The sequence below is a fragment of the Cherax quadricarinatus genome, chromosome 39 (genome assembly GCF_038502225.1).
Source record: "Cherax quadricarinatus isolate ZL_2023a chromosome 39, ASM3850222v1, whole genome shotgun sequence".
In the NCBI taxonomy this organism is placed as follows: domain Eukaryota; kingdom Metazoa; phylum Arthropoda; class Malacostraca; order Decapoda; family Parastacidae; genus Cherax; species Cherax quadricarinatus.
The window spans coordinates 6,997,311-7,019,682 of NC_091330.1; the positions used below are offsets into that span (position 1 = coordinate 6,997,311).

Genomic DNA, 22,372 nt, shown 5'->3' on the forward strand with positions numbered 1-22,372 from the left:
CTGTCGCATCTCGTAGGTCAGGTTAAATCCGCGACGTTCATTTGTGTACGTATCTGAGGGGAGACACCACCTGTGTGAGAATACCATCTGTGTGTGTGAGAGAGGAAGGCCTGCAGCAGGTCTTCTGGTCCACCTGAGGTATATCACAGACAGAATATACCAGCGAGTATGCTGGTATATGTGGTGGTTTACGGCATTTTACTGAGACCACTTTTGCCCATCAGGGACTTCACGAGCCGATGAAGTCGCTAGTGAGCGAATTATCTAAATAAATCGTATATGGAGATAAATGGTATAAAATACAGACACGAAGGAAAGTTAAACACAAATGCAGGTCCGTCCATGCAGGTTCGTCCATGCAGGTCCGTCAATGCAGGTCCATGCATGCAGGTCCGTCCATGCAGGTCCGTCCATGCAGGTCCGTCTCAAGCCCAACCTACTCGGCATTCTCCACCTGACTCTCCACACTATATATATATATACTCATCTGCTCTTTACCCGGGTAGTCTGTTTGTGACTTGATAAAGTCCACTGTGTGGGCGAAACTTAGTCAATAAAGTATCGCATTTAACTGCATTTGTGCTTATATGTCGCATATTGAGAGGCGAACTCTGCTCTCACACTAACATTCTTAACTTCTATATCTAACCTGTTTTTAAAGCCGCTATTAAAGGTGGATGCTTCCACGACGTCACTTGACATTTTCTTCCACTCGTGTCAGACTGTTCAACTGCCTCTCAGCATACATAAGGGGGATTACCAATAGACCCCTGGCTGTCTTCAAGATGGCGCTGGACAGGCACCTAAAGTCAGTACCTCACCAGCCGGGCTGTGGTTCGTACGTCGGTTTACGTGCGGCCAACAGTAACACCCTTACTGATCAGGCCCTGATCCACCATGAAGCCTGGTCACAGACCGGGCCGCGGTGGACTTGACCCCCGAAACCCTCTCTAGGTATAATTCTGTTCTTCAGTAAGTTCTCTGCCGTGTCGTTTCTAACTACGAATTGATCTATTTTGAGTTGCGAGTTTTCTCGTGGTTAAATATTTCTAACGTCTTGTTTATGTTTGTTTTACCTTCGTACACAGCAAGTATATCACTCTTTATTCTATGACGTTTAAGAAAGTTGAGATTAAGTCACTGTCTTGCTAGTTTTAGGACTGGCTCGCCGTGGGCTCGAACTCGTATTCTTTCTGATTGTCATCATGACTCATGAAATAACGCGGTTGCAAAAAAAAAAAAAACACGGAACGGGTGGGGTTTGAATTCATGGTGAATTGTAAAACTCCAGGCCAGTGCGTAAGCCACTGGCCACTGGCCTGGAGTTTTACGACTCAATCGCCATGGATTCAAACCTTACCCGTTCCATGGTTTGGTTTATTTCTAATAGCTGTTTGCAGTCCTGTTATTACGAATCATTTCGCGAGTTAGGTTTCAGTTTAGTGCTTTTAGTTTATCTTGGTAGTGTTACATGCCACACAGGCGCCCCGGCACTCCTGCCCAGAGTCGGCGTTAGTCTTAGGCAGAGCCGAGTGTGTTGAGTTTTGTGAAGAGCTACTCCGTCATCGATAACACAGGACTGACGACAATAGCTACGCGTCGCCGTATTTTCCGGCATATAAAGCGCACGACAGAAGTATCATAACTGCAAATCAGTAGTTATATTCAAGGGTTAATTACGCTCTTATTTTACACTAAAGCGTAACTCCAAAGCCTACCCTTGACCCTGGCCTGAACATATAAGGCACAAGGTGATTTTTCAAGACTTTTCATGGAAAAAAAGACGCGCCTTATATGCCAGAAAATATTGTAACTGATGCATCACTTTCTTACAAGATTTGTCTGGCACCTGCCTGCCATACAGCCAGTGGTACCTAGATTGCATGACGGAAGTCATTCATCCCCAGCCATAGGAATATAGCCACATGAGCCGCTTAGTTTTATATCATCCAGTTTTATATCATCCACTCACCCTCCTTCGTGTCAGTGAGCAAGTAATCATCTCAAGAAGACCCAAGTCAGGACGTTGTTCCTGACGAATACGACAGACAAAATCTTCATAGGAAAATTCATGATACTAGGGTTTAACTGTGTCAATATTCTGAACAAGTTTTCCAACACAGCTACATATTGTAAGGACAGTTCTCTTAAGAAACACAGGTGTAGTGTTAACGGGACGCACCAAGCATGTTTGACGACCGAGTCTTAGCGGACCAAGATCAAGTTGGCTAAAATTTTGGAGATGGTAAAACTCCCAAAGTTCCGTTTATTGCACTACCATGACTGATAACTGATGATTGTAAACAGCTCCACCTATTTAGATCCTCTTGCTTAAGGATGAGTCGAGCCTTCCTCAAATTCAAGAATCGGGATTACTGTTTCTTGTACTTCATGATATGAAGTCAAAAAATGTATTAACTTTGATGCGAACAGTATATATTGTTGTCTTGGCTTAGAATTTCTGCCTGGTTTAGGCTTTCTCACTACCTATATGATTAAGATTTTTTTTTTACGTAGGATTAGAACCTTACACTTGTGTAAGATTCACTGTACACCTGTGTACACTGAACTGTATCTGGCATCTTCCTAACTATAACATTAACCCGTTCAAATAATTCTGCAGCATCCTGACTGAAATACGAGACTTAAACATAATATTCTTTCCAGGTGAGCAGTTCTTGCAAGGTTTCTCTGGCGTCGTATCACCGGTAGCTCATCAAGTCAACATGAAGCCAGTTAAGAGACTAATATTACTGCAACATTTTACAAGTGCAGTAAAAAAAAAACGTTGTATCTTCAGGATTGCAAAATGAAGCGTGAGTCCGGATATCAAATTTAGAAAGATGATGTGCGAGCTCAACACGTGTTTAGTCCTCCCCGTTGTGACCTTCAGTGTCACCGTCACTTCCACTCTCCAGCGGAAGGAATAAAAAAATTAATGTTTACCTAGGATGATTAGCTAAACAAATGTTTGTGAAAATCTAGTACATATAATACATAAGAACTTAAGAGTGGAACACTACAGTAGGTCTGATGACTCAGATACAACCACACACACACACTCATATACCCGCCCAACCTATATTGAAAGTTCTCGCATTAGTGACTCTACTTAGGAGAGATTTTTTCCAGTCATCTGACAAGCTGTGGATAAAATTGAAGATATTTTATTATGAATATGTTTGGAGTGAACAAAGTCGCAGGACCGAAATATTTTCAGAATAAAATGCCCCAAGTGTTTCTTCACGTGTCATGGATGAGTGTTGTTGCTCCCACTGTTCTGACTTACCTGGTTACACACTCTAGTTTACAGCTAACTCATAAAACTGTAAAGTCAACCCACTTTTTTTCTCTCTCACCTAGTTACACAGCCTAACCTAAAACTAACGAAACAGGTGGAAAATGTTGGAGAGAATTATTTCAGATTTACTCTGCTCTTTCAACACTACTCGGGCGGGACTCTTAGTAGACGTTGCAAAATACCCCAGTGGAAACCAGGAGTGAAACACAATATATATGTATGATTAAATAAGCATGAAGGATCTAATGTATTTTTAGAGCACTGATGGGACTAGAGCTAGAGCACGCCACAGCCATGCCGGTGTTGGATTTATCTATAAAAATTGCGCGTGGTCACAGTGATGGCCCTTGCTGACATTCCTGTGATGCATATACATATACCTACTTGGAGGAATTTAGGCCGGCATGGTCCAATGGTTAACGCACTCGCCTGCGAGTTTTAGGACTTGCTTGCCATGAGTTCAAACCTCACCTGTTCTACTGCGAGTCTTTAAGCATAAAGGGAAGTACAACAAACACTTATCTTTCATTAAGAGGGAATTTAATGAGTTCCTCCGAGCTGTTCCTGATCAGCCGAGCTGTTGGTACCTACGCCCAACTACGTGCAGCAAACACCAATTGACCCCAAGCCCTTAACTAGGAAGCTTGTTCTGAGACCGACCCGCGGGGGCGATGACCCCCCCGAACAATCACCAGGTAGACAAAATAACAGCTGGTATTGTAGACAAGCACTAATGAGATGACAGTACATTGGAATGTGTATATCTTTGAGGCGTGTATATACCTTAGTGTATAGAGCTGAGACAAGTATATTTCAGTGTATATTCAGTGTATATGTAGTGATATCTCACTGTATATACAATGAGAGGTGTATATATACAGAGAGGTGTATATCAGTGTATATAACAGGCGTGTATATCTCTATATATATACACCAAGAGGTGTATATCTCTGTTCGTATACATGTGGGAGTTTAACCCCTATTTTAAAATATGAAGGTGTTCTACATGTTAGTTTAAAGATGAATTACGGTGCCATGATGTTGATGAAGGGCTCTTGATCCGAGAAACTGGAGTTAGCCTCCTCTTCCTCTCATCACACTGATGCGCCTCGTAGAAATAAAAATAGGGTTTTAAATCTAGCCGAGTAACTAATTGAGAATATAACTAGATTTCTTTTTCAACACTCCGGCCGCATCCCACCGAGGTAGGGTGACTTAAAAAGAAAAACTTTCGTTTTTCTTTTTAAATTTAACAATTTATACTGGAGAAGGGATTAATAATTAGATCAAAGGTATATAATATCTACAATTTGATGAATAAGACACATGTGCAGCATCTGGGTATTATCATTTGATTCTTCGGCCTGGTAGGCAAAATGTACTAAGATGTTGCACTTGTGTCTTGCTCATCCAGTTGAGTAGCGTCTTATATGAATACGTAAGAGGACAAGTAAATCTTACAAGCTTCTACTTAGCATTCATTATACACATAACTTTCCTGTGTGCTTTCTGATAGTTTTTAATTCAGTAATATTTCCTGCCCAACATAGGCCTGGTCTGAGACCGAGCCGTGGGGAACATAGTCCCCAGAATCACTAACAGATAGGTATTAACCGTGGTGGAGGTGAGGCTGGTTGAGATGGTGGTGCTGGTGGAGGAGCTGGTACTGGAGGAGATGGTGAAGTGGTAAACTGGAGCTTCGTGGGAGTGTAGAGATATTGAGGAAGACCGGGTGGTCAACATCACTGAAGCGAACCACTCGTTGCATGCTGAAGCATTGTTGTTCCTCTGAACCAGCTAGCTCAGGCCGGAAGTAGTAGTAGTTCATGCTGCACAACAACACCTGCAACACACGTCAGATTCTCAGTAACACATGCAACACACGTCAGATTTTCAGCAAAACATGCAACACACGCCAGATTCTCAGTAACACATGGCACATGCAGATTATCAATAATACATGGCACACGTCAGATTCTCAGTAACAACTGCAGTACACATCAGGTCGTCAGTAACAACTGTAACACACATCAAGTCGTCAGTAACAACTGCAACACACATCAGGTCGTCAGTAACAACTGTAACACACATCAAGTCGTCAGTAACAACTGCAACACACATCAGGTCGTCAGTAACGGCTGCAACACACGTCAGGTCGTCAGTAACGGCTGCAACACACATCAGGTCGTCAGTAACGGCTGCAACACACATCAGGTCGTCAGTAATAGCTGCAACACACATCAGGTCGTCAGTTAGAACTGCAACACACATCAGGTCGTCAGTAACAACTGCAACACACATCAGGTCGCCAGTAACAACTGCAACACGCATCAGGTCGTCAGTAACAACTGCAAAAAACATCAGGTCGTCAGTAACAACTGCAACACACATCAGGTCGTCAGTAACAACTGCAACACATCAGGTAGTCAGCAACGGCTGCAACACACATCAGGTCGTCAGTAACGGCTGCAACACACATCAGGTCGTCAGTAACGGCTGCAACACACATCAGGTCGTCAGTAATAGCTGCAACACATCAGGTCGCCAGTAACGGCTGAAACACACATCAGGTCGTCAGTAACAACTGCAACACATCAGGTCGCCAGTAACGGCTGAAACACACATCAGGTCGTCAGTAACAACTGCAATACATCAGGTCGTCAGTAACGGCTGAAACACACATCAGGTCGTCAGTAATAGCTGCAACACATCAGGTCGCCAGTAACGGCTGAAACACACATCAGGTCGTCAGTAACAACTGCAACACATCAGGTCGTCTGTAACGGCTGAAACACACATCAGGTCGTCAGTAACAACTGCAACACATCAGGTCGTCAGTAACGGCTGAAACACACATCAGGTCGTCAGTAATAGCTGCAACACATCAGGTCGCCAGTAACGGCTGAAACGCACATCAGGTCGTCAGTAACAACTGCAACACATCAGGTCGTCTGTAACGGCTGAAACATCAGGTCGTCAGTAATAGCTGCAACACATCAGGTCGCCAGTAACGGCTGAAACACACATCAGGTCGTCAGTAACAACTGCAACACATCAGGTCGCCAGTAACGGCTGAAACACACATCAGGTCGTCAGTAACAACTGCAACACATCAGGTCGTCAGTAACAACTGCAACACATCTGGTCGTCAGTAACGGCTGAAACACACATCAGGTCGCCAGTAACGGCTGAAACACACATCAGGTCGTCAGTAACAACTGCAACACATCAGGTCGCCAGTAACGGCTGAAACACACATCAGGTCGTCAGTAACAACTGCAACACATCAGGTCGTCAGTAACAACTGCAACACATCAGGTCGTCAGTAACGGCTGAAACACACATCAGGTCGTCAGTAACAACTGCAACACATCAGGTCGTCAGTAACGGCTGAAACACACATCAGGTCGTCAGTAACAACTGCAACACATCAGGTCGTCAGTTACAACTGCAACACATCAGGTCGTCAGTAACGGCTGAAACACACATCAGGTCGTCAGTAACGGCTGCAACACATCAGGTCGTCAGTAACGGCTGAAACACACATCAGGTCGTCAGTAACAACTGCAACACATCAGGTCGTCAGTAACGGCTGAAACACACATCAGGTCGTCAGTAACAACTGCAACACATCAGGTCGTCAGTAACAACTGCAACACATCAGGTCGTCAGTAACGGCTGAAACACATCAGGTCGTCAGTAACGGCTGAAACACATCAGGTCGTCAGTAACGGCTGAAACACATCAGGTCGTCAGTAACGGCTGAAACACATCAGGTCGTCAGTAACGGCTGAAACACATCAGGTCGTCAGTAACGGCTGAAACACATCAGGTCGTCAGTAACGGCTGAAACACATCAGGTCGTCAGTAACGGCTGAAACACCTCGGTATTGTACTCCATCAGTGTTATTGTTTAAATATAAAATGTTCATTAAAATCTACAATTTCAGCCACTTTTAAGAATATATTAATTTTAGTGGACAAAATTAATTAATAGGGAGGGTAGCTCCAGTTTCTTGGATGAAGAGCCCTTCACCATTGAGAGCAAAAACACGCATCTGTCATTCATCCATTAAGTTAGTAATGGGTATCATCAGCTGACATTAGTATAAGTAAATATGTGCTGTGTCAGCAGAATTATACTAACATCCTGCATCACTTAGTAGCTGACGCCTCCAGAGTCCTGGACGCCGGTCACCAGCTCTTGATCCACAGAATTGGATATGATCTCCCTTCTTCCTAGGATGGAACCTGAGTACCCCCCATCCCCTCCAGACGTTGCATGAACCCTACGGGTTTAGCGCCCTCTTTCCATGAATGTAATAATAATACTAATAATAATAACTAATAATAATATTATTATTATGTGGTTAGATGCTTCAAAAGTCCAGTAATTTTTGAGACTGCAGTCTCATAAATAAATTTTATTCTCAATTGTTATGACATAAATTTTATTCCAATTGTTATGACATTGTATAATATCCAGTCAAAATATTCTAACTGCCTATTGTAAGTAGCTCATTACGACTGTAACCTTAGCTGTAAGAGCGTTGAGGTCCAGTTCCTGGACCCAGTATGTGCCTCTGAATTCCTTTGACTACTCCACAGGTGTTAGGGCATGGGACTCAGGATAATATTAAATTCAAAGAATAAAAGCAGGTGTTCAAGTCTAACGGGTGTTAGAAAATACACAGTGAATACTGTTAGAGAACAAGACAGGTGTTAGGGAACTAGGTAGGTGTTGGAGTAATATGTGAACATGAAAGTGTTTAAATATGATGTGAAATTTGTTGGAATCAGTTCTGGAAAAGAGCTCACAGATCACAATGCTGATGTAACTAAAAAAATACTAACAGATCACACTGCTGATGCAACTAAAAAAATACTCACATATAACACTGCTGATGTAACTAAAAAAAATACTCACATATAACACTGCTGATGTAACTAAAAAAAATACTCACATATAACACTGCTGATGTAACTAAAAAAAACACTCACAGAACACACTGCTGATGTACCCACTCTTCTTTACTAAAACTCACAGATATATGGTCGGAGTAGAAGTTGTGAAAGTGGAAGGTGAGGTTGTGGGGTTGCTTGAAGAAGATGAGACAGGTGTAGGGGTGATAGAGGGGAGCCTCGGGGAAGCCTTCAGGGCAAATGAACCCCACAGTAGGCAGAACCTTGCTGTCCACCTGCACTGTAGAGTTGCAAGGGGTGCACCTCACCCCAGCAGCGTCCGTGTGAGTTCCCAGAGTTACCACTAGGACCAGCGTCCACCATGTTATACACAGAGGGACAAGCTCACCCATGGTTGCCCTCACGCTTGCCCTTGAACTTGTGTGGAGCCACAGTTGATCTGTCCTCGCTCGTGGCCAAGGCCTTGTCATCACCGTGCAATGTTTTTGACTGGCTCGCATGATGGGTATGGGGTGTATAACACGTTATCAAATCATCACCGTCATGCGATAAATAACGTAAGTGTCAAACTTAACGTACTTCAAGTTATTTATGTCAAACATGTATTTATTATCAGAAATATCATGTATATAGTAAGCGTTCAATATTTGGACTGGGGAAGGTGACTTATTTAAAATTGTTTCATTAGTATGTTATTGCACGATAATTCAGGTACCGATGGGAGATATTCCTCAGGCACTTAGAGTGATGGTAAGTGTAATCCAGTCTTTAGGCTCATGGTGGTGGCTCAGTGCTTGCAACTGACGTAGATAAAGGCAGGCGTGTGGCGTGTGGGAGAGCATGTGGCGTAAGGTATTACCTCAGCGCTGCTACAGACATACTGAACAGCGCTGAGGCTGCAGAACGGCTCCGACGCTCTCCAGAGCACCGTGTTGCCAACCTCCTTTAGTCACATCTTTACTTCATGTTTTACTTATCTCCTGGAGTCTCCTCATCCCACATGCTAAAATTCTGAAAAGTTTATTACAGATTTTGTGATGTCTGCTTATGGTCCGCTGGCGCAACGGACGCAAGGTTAATATGATCATTACAACACCGTTAAATTTATAAATACACGTTATATGTTGCATATATCGGCTTCTTGTTACCCCCTCACTACTTGTTGTTTGGATTATGGTCGAAGAGTTAACTAGGCACGGCTGTACAACAACTCAGATTGTATACATTCAGTAGCTGCGCATTACGCTTGTGACTACCTGGAGCCAATCCTCTCTCCACACGCCCCGACTGCAGTGCAACATAAGATTTATCCCTCCTTGATGCTACTGAAGGGCTCGATTCAAGTAATTGGGATGACGTACTACGTGATTAATTGATCATAAAGAATAGTCACAACACCCATGCTGAAACAGTTCACTAAAAACCTGCACTTAGGAGAGAAGCATATGACGACATTTCGGTCCATCCTGGACCACTGTCAGATAATAGCTGACTTGTGACCTGACAGATCGAAACGTCGTCTTATAAGGTTCTTTCATAAGTGTGAGTGTTTGGTGAATTTAATTGATCATATTTATCGGGAGATATTCTCTAAAATCTGGAGGAAGCCTCCAACATCCTTATAACCTAAACGAAGACACAAATACATCTAGCTGTCTCGCGTCTTGCTGTGGTAATGTTCGAGAGAATATTCTCTACACTGGCAGGAAGTGGCGTACCTTGATGGCAGTACAAGGGAAAGACAGATAGCTGAAGACTTAAATTTAAGAGTCCACAATAAAGCTGTCAGCTGAGAGGGACTATTTACTGTTACCTTGTTCAGGGACTATCAACTGTTATTTAGATGGTTGAAGCTCTTTTCTCACCCTCCTCTCCTTCCGATCAATGCCTTCGTGACAGGTGAAAAATATGCCATACCGTATTGAAAAAGGCATGGAAATTTTAGGAAAGATAGTGGATGGAAAAAAAAAGCTGTGTGAAACTGGCTACATTCTAAGGGTCTTTCCTCAATCCCCTAATATTTAATATCTTGATGAACAAACTTGTCAGATCTATCTGTCCTGATGGCGTGGTCAGTGAAGGGGAGGTTGTATTGTGAGAGTATGTGAAAACGTGTGTGGGGTTGTGGAGGCGTGTTGTGTGAGGGAGTGTGTGGGGTTGTGAGGGCGTGTGTACTGTGAAGGCATGTGTAGTATGAGGGCGTGTGTAAAGTTGTGTTCAAGGGCGTGTGTGAGCGCATTTGTAGGGGCGTCAGCTGTCAAGTTGCAGTGTGATAAACTTAAATGCTGATAAACGTCAACTTTGTCCAGAGGTAAGTGACCTCACGGACATTCTTCCGCTGCGTCTTATCTTAAGTTTAACAAATCTTATGACAAACTTGTGCACTCAGTTGTTTGTGGCTTCGGGGGATTGATACCTGGGTCATGATTCCGTTTGACTGTTCACAAAGTCACAGTATTTCTGGACCCAGTCATACAGACAGCCACAACAACAACCGCTCAGCCACTAACAGCTGCCCTAGCCTCTACTCAACCTCACTAACAGCCACTCAGCCACACTAAGAGCCACATCAACAACCACTAAGCCACACCGACATGCGATGTTGTTACCAGTCATAGCGTTATGAAAGTCGGTTTCACAAACTCGACGGTGTGGTGTCATGTAAACACAAGCAGGAAAAAGTAGTGAACCTTTACCATAAACTCAGCAGCGGACGTGACCAGTAGTAATCTGACCCCAGCATGTCACTACTGGTGGTGTGACCGACTCTTAACTTCAAGCATAAATACATGAAATACTACCCAGTTAATGAGTCCAGCGTAGGGAAGCCAGTGGTCGCTGCTATCATGGTCCACTTTAGTGACATTCAGATCATTGGGTCCAGCGTGGGTAATTCAGTGGAAGGTATTGCCTTGACCCACCGTAGATGAAAATGGCACAGGTAAAAATGGTGTAAGTGAAAATTAGGAATATTGCTGGAATATTGCTGCACACTAACAGCACCTTTCAAGGCAGGTGAAATTGCCGACCTAGAAAATGTACAGAGAACTTTCACGGCGCGCATAACGGAGATAAAACACCTCAATTATTGGGAGCGCTTGAGGTTCCTAAACCTGTATTCCCTGGAACGCAGGAGGGAGAGATACATGATTATATACACCTGGAAAATCCTAGAGGGACTAGTACCGAACTTGCACACGAAAATCACTCACTACGAAAGCAAAAGACTTGGCAGACGATGCACCATCCCCCCAATGAAAAGCAGGGGTGTCACTAGCACGTTAAGAGACCATACAATAAGTGTCAGGGGCCCGAGACTGTTCAACTGCCTCCCAGCACACATAAGGGGGATTACCAACAGACCCCTGGCAGTCTTCAAGCTGGCACTGGACAAGCACCTAAAGTCAGTTCCGGATCAGCCGGGCTGTGGCTCGTACGTTGGTTTGCGTGCAGCCAGCAGCAACAGCCTGGTTGATCAGGCTCTGATCCACCAGGAGGCCTGGTCACAGACCGGGCCGCGGGGGCGTTGACCCCCGGAACTCTCTCCAGGTAAACTCCAGGTAAAACCTAAGCTAACTTAACCACCCATGCCTAACATAATCTAGACAGCATCCATACCTAGCCTAATCAGCATCTATACCTAATATAATCTGAGCTGACCAAGCATAGACTCGCCTAACTACCATCCATTATTTTTTTTGTATCTAAGCATAAGTCTACCAAAAAAATCCTGCTTTTCACGTGTGCCTTTGCTTTTTTTTTTTTACCGTGCGCCAGGACCAACACCTGTCCCACCTTCACGTGTTTTTAAACACATGGTCTTACTGCGTCTCCACGGTAGTGCCGACGTCATTGACCAGTGTGGAAAATACTGTATATATTTTCCGTAAATACGGTAATTTATAGGTAAATAGATGGCCTATATTGTATTTAATAAAAATTATATTATGTAAAATGGGAAACTGAGCCTGCGCCTGCGCAGAAGAGGACTCGCCATCTTGGTTTTGAATTGGATACAACGTTAGTGTAATGGGAAGGAATTTCCGTGCTCTAGAGGTTAAAATTGGGCTGACACCTCTCAAATAGGAGGCGAAATTGTTGGACATGCATTCCTGCATAACTTGAGATGTCAGACGACTGGACAAGACAGCTCCAGGAACCTCAGATAAGCTCTCTAGATTTGTGTATAATTCTAGCCAGTGCTTTCATAAATTTAGTTAGTGAGGTTTTTCTGAGTATGATACAACTTAATATCCAGTCAAATTGGTGAGTGATATTAAGATATATTTTCCTTCTGTTATGTAATTGTGTATATATATATAACCATTTATTATTTTTAATATACAGTCCACAAATTTATATATTTACCAATATTCCTGGTGTATGTATATTTCATTTAATTAATAGGTCCAGAGCAACTTGTGGTTATGACAGTGGTAGGTATCGAAGGGGGACATTTTTTGTGACCTAAGTGTCCCAAATTCCTACTTGTCTAACTGATAAATAATAGTTATCATTGTTCATTTACTGTTATGTATATAATTATACATCCAAGTAAATGCAATTTTCCACATTTAATTTGCCCATTGGTCCTTCAAACCGGATATAATTAGTGAAGTCATTAATTAGTTAATTACTTAATAATTATATGTGAAATAACAGAAGGAGGTGGATGCTAAGTTCACAAATTTACTTAATGTGTAGTGGATTATAATTATTACAGTATTAATTTTGATAAGTCAAGTCTAGCTAAGTTTATATTAATTTGTATAATATTAATTTGATAAGACAATTCTGGCCAAGATTTATATCAGTGTATGTATAATTGATAAGAAAAGTGTGTCTAAAGATTATATTGTGTATAATAATTTTGCTATGCCAAATTTTGGCAAGGATTTATTAATTTGTGTAATATTAATTTTGATGAGCCAAGTTTGTATTAATGTACATTTAAAATTTATATAATTTTCTTGCACATGTAATTGCTGAGCTCAAGTAGCTGGGATTTATTCAAAGGTAAGTTGTACTATGTATAATCAGTGTTATTAAGTTGAATTTAATACATTGCATTATGGGTGAAATCGAGGAAATTAATGTAGAAGACAAACATATGGAATATAGAGCAGAAAAAGCATCACTGCAAGCTAGAAAGGGGCATGTAACAAAAGCATACAATAAATGTTTGGAATTAATGAATCAAGAAACTGTGAATACTGATGATTTAAAATTGTATTTAGATGCTTTAGGTAATAGATATGATTCATACAAATTATATTACAACAAATATGAAGGAGATTTGTTAGTAAACTGTGTAGATGAGAGTGAAGTAGATCTTATGATTAATCAGTATTATGAATTAGAGGAAAAGATTCTTTCTTGTAAAAGTCAGGCCTTGAATAAATTAAAATGTGTAAACGAGGCAGTTGGTCAGTCTGCTCCAACAAATAATATGTCTTTGCCAAAACTCCCAGAATTGTGTTTGCCTGTGTTTAATCCTGGACAAAATTGGGAGGAATTTTGGTCAATTTTTAAAGCAGCTGTGCATGACAGGAGTGACCTAGCCTGTGTAACTAAATTATTTTACCTCAAAGGACAGGTAAGACGAGATGCTCACATACTCATACAAGCCTTTCCCAATGTAGATGACTCTTACAAGGAAGCAGTTGACTTGTTGAAGGTCACTTATGGTAATATAGAACAAAGTAGGTTGGATCTAGTGAATATTATTGTTAATTTAAAATCTCCAGATCACACTTACAAAGGTTTACAGCAGTTTAGAGTTAAACTGGAGAGCACTCTCAAAACTTTAAGTAATAAATATAATCTGAAGGAATCAGACTGGTTATTGAGTGCCATAGTACAGAATAAATTCAGCTGTAAAACGCTTGAATGGCTCTCGAATAAATATCACAAGGGTTATTTTGGTCTGGAGGAAATAAGACTAGGTCTACAAGAATTAATTGTTCAGTTGCAGACCAGTCAACTAACTCATTTTAAAGATGCAACACATAATAACTCTGAAGTATCTGTCAAGTTTCACAAAGGGAAAAATTATCCCAATGGTAATAATCAAAATTCATTTTCTAAAAATAGTTGCATAGGTGCATATCAAGTAGCAAGAGACAGAAATAATGATTCTCCACAAAGTAAGAAGAATAAGTACCCTCCTAAGAGTAGCACAGTTAATAAGAAACCAGTCAAAGAAAAGAGAGATTATCTCTTCTGCAAGGGTACTCATTTTTCTAAGAATTGCAATGCATACAATTCATGGAATGATAAAGTTGAAAGATTGGAGGAACTTGGCAGATGCATCAGGTGTTTGGGTAATCACAATGTAAAGGATTATGCCAAATTAAACTTCTGTTATCAATGTCACAAAGGAAGGCACCATATAGTCATGTGTAAGGGTCTATATGATAATGTTGATAATAATGATAATGTTGACAATCCTGACACAACAGTGGCTAATGTAAAAATTGCTGCTAATGTTAATAATGATGGTTTTGCTGAAGTAGCCTTACCTGTGTTACAGGTAAAAATTGATGATAAAAGGCATAAATCAAAAAATGTAACTGCATTATTAGACCAAGGATCCCAGCGTACTTTCATAAAACGTAAATGTCTTGATGGTATGAAAGTACAGATGGGAGATCCCACAACTTTAAAATTATCTGGTTTTCTCTCGGATAAAAGGGCTCAATTGTATGACACTGTTTATGTAACTGTCAGGTTGGGCAATGAGAAAAAACGTGTTAATGCAGTAATTGTAGATAGACTTCCAGAGAAAATGTCTACAGTAGGGCTTAGTAAAGCTATAGAAAGACTTTCACATAATATAAATTTAGCACCTTCTGGGGTAAGTGATGATTCTGTAGGCCCAATAAATATTTTGATAGGTAGTGACTATTATGCCTTCTTTGTAAAGGGTATGGTAAAGAAATGTGGTGTCACCCTTTTGAAGACTGCAGGAGGCCATGTAATGTATGGTAGGATTCCTCGTAATAATAATTTATGACTAGAGGAAACTACAAATACCATAACTGTGTGTCTTACTCATGAAGTCGTACCCCAGTATAATTCTTCCATAGAGGATGGTGTTGAGCCAGTGCATAAATTGTGGGAATTAGACAGCATTGGAATAAATGTAAATGAAGAAAGTTCAGACGATTCTTTTACTCAGGAGCAATACCTGAAAGATGTAAAATTTGAATCTGGACAATACTGGGTACGACTTCCGTGGAGACTGAACCATCCAGAATTGCCCACTAATTACAGAATGGCATATGGACAATTAAAGGCTCAGCTCCGCGAACTGAGTAAGACACCAGAATTGTTAACTGCCTATAATGATATAATTGCTGAGCAGTTAATTAATAAATTTATAGAAGAGGTACCTCCTGAGCAAGCCAAAATTTATGGTCACTATTTGCCACATCACGGAGTGAAGAAGGATTCTAAGACCACTCCTCTGAGAATTGTGTTTAATTGTAGTGCCAGGAGTAACAAAAATGTACCTAGTTTAAATGACTGTTTGATGACAGGTCCTTCGTTGACGGAAAAATTAGGAGATATCTTATTAAATTTCAGAGTGAAGCATTATGCCTTTACGGTTGACATAAGTAAAGCTTTCCTAAGAGTGGGTTTACAAGAGGCTGACCGGGATTGTACCCGCTTCTTATGGCCTGAGAATCCTATTGACCCACTTAGCCCTCTGAAAACCTTTCGCTTTAGGAGCATATTATTTGGTGCTACATCCAGTCCGTTCCTACTTCAAGCTACGATAAATGCACACCTTAAACGTATGGGAAGTCCATTGAGTAAAGTAATGAGCAAACAATTTTATGTGGACAATTTCCTGGGTGTGACATCAACTGAAGAGGAACTGTTAATGAATTATGGAGAGGCTAATAAAATAATGCAAAGTGCAAATATGCCTCTGAGGGAATGGAATAGTAATTCGTCCAAATTAAAGGACAAAATAAGTAAAGATTACCCTGGAGATGAAGTGCCAAAATGTAGTAATGTATTGGGATTAACTTGGGATACTAAGAGAGATTTGTTAATGTTAAAACCTAATAATTACAGTATGCCCAATAAATTAACTAAGAGAGTTTTGCTTGCTGAAGTTTCCAAATGTTTTGATCCACTAGGTTTAGTGTCACCCCTTACTATAAGAGGGAAATTATTAATTCAGGAAGCATGGAAACTTAAATGTGCTTCGGATGAAATTCTACCTGAGGAATTCATTAACAGGTGGGATGAATTAATTGGTGATTATGAAAAAATTCCAATGTTGGAGTTCCCATGCCAGGTGGCCAATCCAAATGGGAAAAATGTACTCCACATTTTTTGTGATGCTTCAAAATTGGCATATGGAGCAGTTGCTTACCTTCAATGTAATAGTGTTATTTCTCTTGTTATGTCTAAGGCTAAAGTGTCTCCAATTAAATCACATACCTTACCTCAGTTGGAATTAACAGCCATTTATGTAGGTGTCAAATTAGCTAATTATATAAGAAATAAGTTGCAGGAGATAAATATTAGCGACACTGTAATTTGGTCTGATAATGAGGTATCCTTACAATGGATTCGTAATGGAAACAGTAAAATTGTGTACGTACAAAACAGAGTCGCTGAAATTAATCAGATGCAAGAGAAGTATAATAGTTTGGGTCAGCATATGTTAACATTTAATCATATACCTGGTGAAAAGAATCCAGCTGATTTCTTGTCTCGAGGTTTACCTTATGCTAAATTTGTAAATGCTGTATCATGGTTTAAAGGACCGAGTTGGTTGGTAGCTAATTGGCCTGTACAAAAGCCGTATATTGCTCCTGTTGAAATTACTGTGACCACCACTCCAATAGTTTGTCCTCCCTTAGCCATTGATATAAATAGGTATTCTTCTTTACCCAAACTAATCAATGTAACTTAGTTGGTGTTTAAATTTCTAAACAAGATGAATATTTCATTTAAGTTTTCACATCCTCTTGAATATTGGATAAAGAGGGTACAGGAGGAAATCTATGGAAGTGAGATTAAATTGATGATGGAAAGAAAAATTGTGAAAGGTTCTATAATAGAGAAATTGGGGCTGTATTTAGAGAACAATGTAATTAGGTGCAGAGGTAGGTTACAAAATGCTGAATTGGATGATTATGCTAAACACCCTATCTTACTGCCCAAAGCTCATCATCTAACAAATGTAATTGTTCTAAATGCCCATAAAAATGTAATGCATGGTGGGGTACAAGATACCTTAAATTGTATTAGGGAAACCTTCTGGATTCCACAAGGACGGCAAAGTGTACAAAGGGTGATTAAATCTTGTGTAATATGTCGCCGTGTGGATGCCAGATCCTATATGTACCCAGGTCCTCCACCATTGCCAAATCAGCAATTTGAGTCGTTTAGCAACGACCTCCGCCTGGCCGCAGTGTGGAAAATACTGTATATATTTTCTGTAAATACGGTAATTTATAGGTAAATAGATGGCCTATATTGTATTTAATAAAAACTATATTATGGAAAATGGGAAACTGAGCCTGCGCCTGCACAGAAGAGGACTCGCCATCTTGGTTTTGAATTGGATACAACGTTAGTGTAATGGGAAGGAATTTTCGTGCTCTAGAGGTTAAAATTGGGCTGACACCTCTCAAATAGGAGGCGAAATTGTTGGGCATGCATTCCTGCATAACTTGAGATATCAGACGACTGGACAAGACAGCTCCCGGAACCTCAGATAAGCTCTCTAGATTTGTGTATAATTCTGGAAAGTGTTTTCATAAATTTAGTGAGGTTTTTCTGAGTATGATACAACTTAATATCCAGTCAAATTGGTGAGTGATACTAAGATATATTTTCCTTCTGTTATGTAATTGTGTATATATATATAACCATTTATTATTTTTAATATACAGTCCACAAATTTATATATTTACCAGTATTCCTGGTGTATGTATATTTCATTTAATTAATAGGTCCAGAGCAACTTTTGGTTATGACAGTAGTAGGTATCGAAGGGGGACATTTTTTGCGACCTAAGTGTCCCAAATTCCTACTTGTCTAACTGATAAATAATAGTTATCATTGTTCATTTACTGTTATGTATATAATTATACATCCAAGTAAATGCAATTTTCCACAACCAGGTTATCTGTTGCGACAAAGACCTATGACAAGTTATTTTATCTAACGATTAGCTAACAATAATGTAGATATTCAGTTATTTCCGTTGGGATTGAACTCTGGTCCTCTACAGCTGAATTTGGTTAACGTAACATCTTGACCACGAGATTAGATTTCACTGTTGTCCTTACCACTCGGGCATAATCCTTTAAAGACAGAACCAAGAGCTAGAGCTCGCTCTTTTGCAAAGTCAAGCAAGTAATTATAGCCTTTGAGACTCAGTCATGGTGCCTTTAATGGTGACTCAACATGTTCATCATCTACATTCCTTTAAATACGCCCATGAGCGGGTCAACAACTCAATAAGACTGGTGTCAGGACGCTGTGTCCTGACATAGATTACTATGCACACACTCTTGCAGGTTATTTAATCAAAGCTGGTGTACCGGACAGTGCACAGATACCTCTTCTAGCTTCTTCGATCACTACATGTTATCAAAGATGACAGTTATTATCATTAATGTTATTATGATCCATTTAAGTGCTAAACCCATGAGAAATGCACATCATGCTAGTGGCTTTCTTTTGTTCTTAACAATACTTTATTACATGTAACTACGTTTTTATACTGCACAGAGAAATATATTTTGTTCATTTGTTTTGCTTGTTTGAGCTCAGTTTTGTTGTTGCTCGTCGAGTGGCCAGTAATCCCCCCCCCCCCTCCTCAGGGTCAAGGCCAACACAGGGGCTCCGTCAAGTCCGCACCAACACTAGTTCATCAACAGTAATAAATACAGGAAGTGAAAGATGCTGAAATAGAGCAGCAGAAATTTAATAAAGCATAGTATGCGTTACACGTTTGAACATTATGCAGTTTAAATAAATATTGCCTTGTGCACACAAAGCAAAATTTACTCTTTGCACATTTGTTCTACCCAACGGAATCTGTGGAATGTCTAGAAATGAATTGTTATGAATTTCACAGATTTACTCTGGGTAGCGCAAGCGAGTAGTGTAAATGGTGTTTAGTGTGCACACGACAATATGTATGAAGCCTGTATAACATTAGAACGTGCAAAACGTCTTGTATTTTTTTTACACAATTAAATTTACAAACTAAAAAATAGCTGTCTTAGCTCACTTCATTTCAAAGACTATGGTGTTCATTAAGTCCTTTTCCCCTGGATGCGACTACTACCTAATTACTGCTAAGTGAACAGGGACAACAGGTGTCAGAAGACTTGTCTATGTCTCATGCCCTACATGGGAATCGGAACAGAGTCCTTTGGTTATAAATCGAATGCTCTACCACTAAGTTATTCGTCACCTTTTTAATCTCCCATATGTATATATATATATATATATATATATATATATATATATATATATATATATATATATATATATATATAGTTGTGTGTGTACTCACCTATATGTGGTTGCAGGGGGTCTATTCACGGCTCCTGGCCCCCACCTCTTCGCTAGTCGCGACAAGGTCCACTCTCTGTCCGCTCCAAGAGAGATATCGTACCCCTTCTTTAGGCTATGTATAGATCCTGCCTCCACATCACCCTCCAGATTGTTCCACTTCCTGACAACTCTCTGACAAAAGATACTTCCTCTGTGTGTGTGTGTGTGTGTGTGTGTGTGTGTGTGTGTGTGTGTGTGTGTGTGTGTGTGTGTGTGTGTGTGCTCACCTAATTGTGGGTGCAGGGGTCGATTCATAGCTCCTGGCCCCGCCTCTTCACTGGTTGCTACTAGGTCCTCTCCCTGCTCCATGAGCTTTATCATACCGAATCTTAAAACTATGTATGGATCCTGTCTCCACTACATCACTTTCCAGATTATTCCACTTCCTGACAACTCTATGGCTAAAGAAATACTTCATAACATCCCTCTAGCTGATCTGAGTCTTGTGTGTGTGAGTCAATTCATGTAGTTAGTTAATTCATGAAGTCAATTCACAAAAGTATATATATATCGAAAGAAAATAAAATTATTATTATTATAATCAAGGGGGAAGCGCTAAACCCGGAGGATTATACAGCGCCTGGGGGGGATGTGGAAGGCATTCAGGCTTAATTCGGGGAACTGGAGCACAGATCCAATTCCCTAAATCAAGAGCCCCTCACCAACATCAAGGAACCTTCCTTGAGGGGAAAGAAAATAAAAATAATTATATATATATATATATATATATATATATATATATATATATATATATATATATATATATATATATATATATATATATATATATATATATATATATATATATATATATATAATTTTTAATTTTAATCTCTATATAGAAGTTTAAGGTATTCTTGGTACTTGTGTGCGGGTGAATTGCGGCCTAATGAGCCACGAACAGTCCAGAGGGATAAAAGTTTTATTACCTATATTAAGGGCTAAATTATTATTATTATTGATACTAATGTGCAGATAGACTGTGGCATTAATAACCTCACATACTGCTACATACAGCCATGAAGCTAACAAACTTTGTCATCTGTTTGTAGAGTGAGAGCGCGGAGAATTATGTAGTCAGGTTGTTTGGGGTGTATGTAACACTGCAGGTCACTGCTCAGTGTTCAGTCTGCCAGCGTGGGTGAAAGTGCTTGTCTTAGACTCTCCAGGTTATTAGTTTTTTTTTTTTTTTGCGACACCTGATTTCTTTTCTGGTTGTCTGGAAAAAAAGCTCTGGGGGTTTGCCCTTATCAGGACATACGTATGCGTGAATCGTTGCCCAGGTGTGTCAGTCATTATCAATGGCGGGGAATGAATTGTGGCCTCTTCTGATAAGGACATTTTTGGTGATAGATCTCACATTTGCCACCATTTTAAACGGCAAGTGTACAGATAAACACAAATGTGAGGTCACTATAACATCTCAACACCCAAAAGTTGGTTTCTTAACGCCAAAACTCTGCTGTGATGAAATTGACTTCCCGTTCACTTTTCTGGCCAACTTCTTCGAGTTACAACTAGACGAGGAAATTGTGACACTACACATGCACGAGTATTACCTGGTGGACATCAGGGTACGTTGCCTTCATTGTTTCTTTCTACTGTCCTCGTGAGGGACCCTTCATAAGGGGTTCTTGATGCTTTGAACTACCCTTATCTTCCCTGAATCAAAGGCGTTTGTCTATATCCTGGGCGCTGTATGACTTGAAAGTTGTGTGCTTCGTGAATCCTTTCGAGGGAAGTTTCTTGGTGAGGGGCTTTTAATCCAAGGAACTAGATTTACTCTCCCCTTGGGTCAGCTCAGGTGCTCTATGATCCCTGTGAGTTTCTAGTTTCTCAGCTGAATATAAAAATAAAAATACAATGATAATGATGATGATCCTTGTGAATATATCGACTTTCTACCATCATGCTTTAAAATATCTAATTTGATGTAGGCTTAATGGTATTGGCAGGGAAGCAGCCTACCTAGGCAGCAACTAATGCCTAGTGTGATTTTTATCCTTCACTCTGGCACATTGTACAGTATATTTGGCTAATGTGCAAGTCCGGTCCTTTTGAGAACTTTCACAATAATTTAATTTAATAAATATAAGGAAGGTCAAGGTATCTACTCCAACAAACATTGTTATTTCTTGTTTTTTTCGGAGATAATATATATGGCTCGAATGCCGCATCAAGACCAGTCTGTGGTTTACATGGAGGCAGTTGACACACAGGCAGTTACAGCGAACGTAAATAAAAATACGAGTTTCCTATCGACCGCTGGCGGAGTAAGTTACGTTAGGTATTTTACTTTTCTTATTTCGTTAGATTAGTACAATATTTTTTTAACCATTTGCCTAAAATAATGTGTGCCTAACAAAAAACACAGTATTGGACATTTTAAGGAGTGACTTAGGCTTAAATCGCAGGACCTAAGTAAGGTTTGTCAGGCGACCGGACAAGTGATTCCTGACGCGGGTCTGTCAGAGGATGACCCGCATCTAGAGCTTCTGGTCATCTGACCGAGGCCTTCTGCTGGCTTACCGGTCAGCCTCTTTAAAAATC

General features: G+C 40.3%; 2 protein-coding genes across 11 annotated transcripts in view; one reads left to right on the forward strand and one right to left on the reverse strand.

Annotated features, from left to right (window-relative positions):
- LOC128696417 (uncharacterized) overlaps window positions 1-9,237 on the reverse strand; it is a 61,085-nt gene extending 51,848 nt beyond the window's left edge. For 2 of the 5 annotated variants that reach the window (XM_070092314.1, XM_070092311.1), the window contains exons 1-3: window positions 8,347-9,236; window positions 4,916-5,144; window positions 1-53 (exon numbers count right to left, since the gene is read on the reverse strand). The exon at window positions 1-53 is cut by the window's left edge and continues 98 nt beyond it. In XM_070092314.1, the coding sequence (XP_069948415.1) occupies window positions 1-53; window positions 4,916-5,144; window positions 8,347-8,724 (660 nt within the window). In that variant the 5' untranslated portion in view covers window positions 8,725-9,236. Of the gene's footprint in view, window positions 54-4,915; window positions 5,145-8,346 lie in introns of those variants that run through there. The other 3 variants (XM_070092312.1, XM_070092313.1, XM_070092316.1) reach the window with 3 other exon arrangements.
- An 11,675-nt stretch (window positions 9,238-20,912) lies between these two features.
- LOC128696307 (uncharacterized) overlaps window positions 20,913-22,372 on the forward strand; it is a 69,220-nt gene continuing 67,760 nt past the window's right edge. For 2 of the 6 annotated variants that reach the window (XM_070092323.1, XM_070092324.1), the window contains exon 1: window positions 20,933-21,396. In XM_070092323.1, coding sequence (XP_069948424.1) covers window positions 21,124-21,396 — 273 coding nt within the window. In that variant the 5' untranslated portion in view covers window positions 20,933-21,123. Of the gene's footprint in view, window positions 21,397-21,496; window positions 22,096-22,372 lie in introns of those variants that run through there. The other 4 variants (XM_070092326.1, XM_070092330.1, XM_070092322.1 and 1 more) reach the window with 4 other exon arrangements.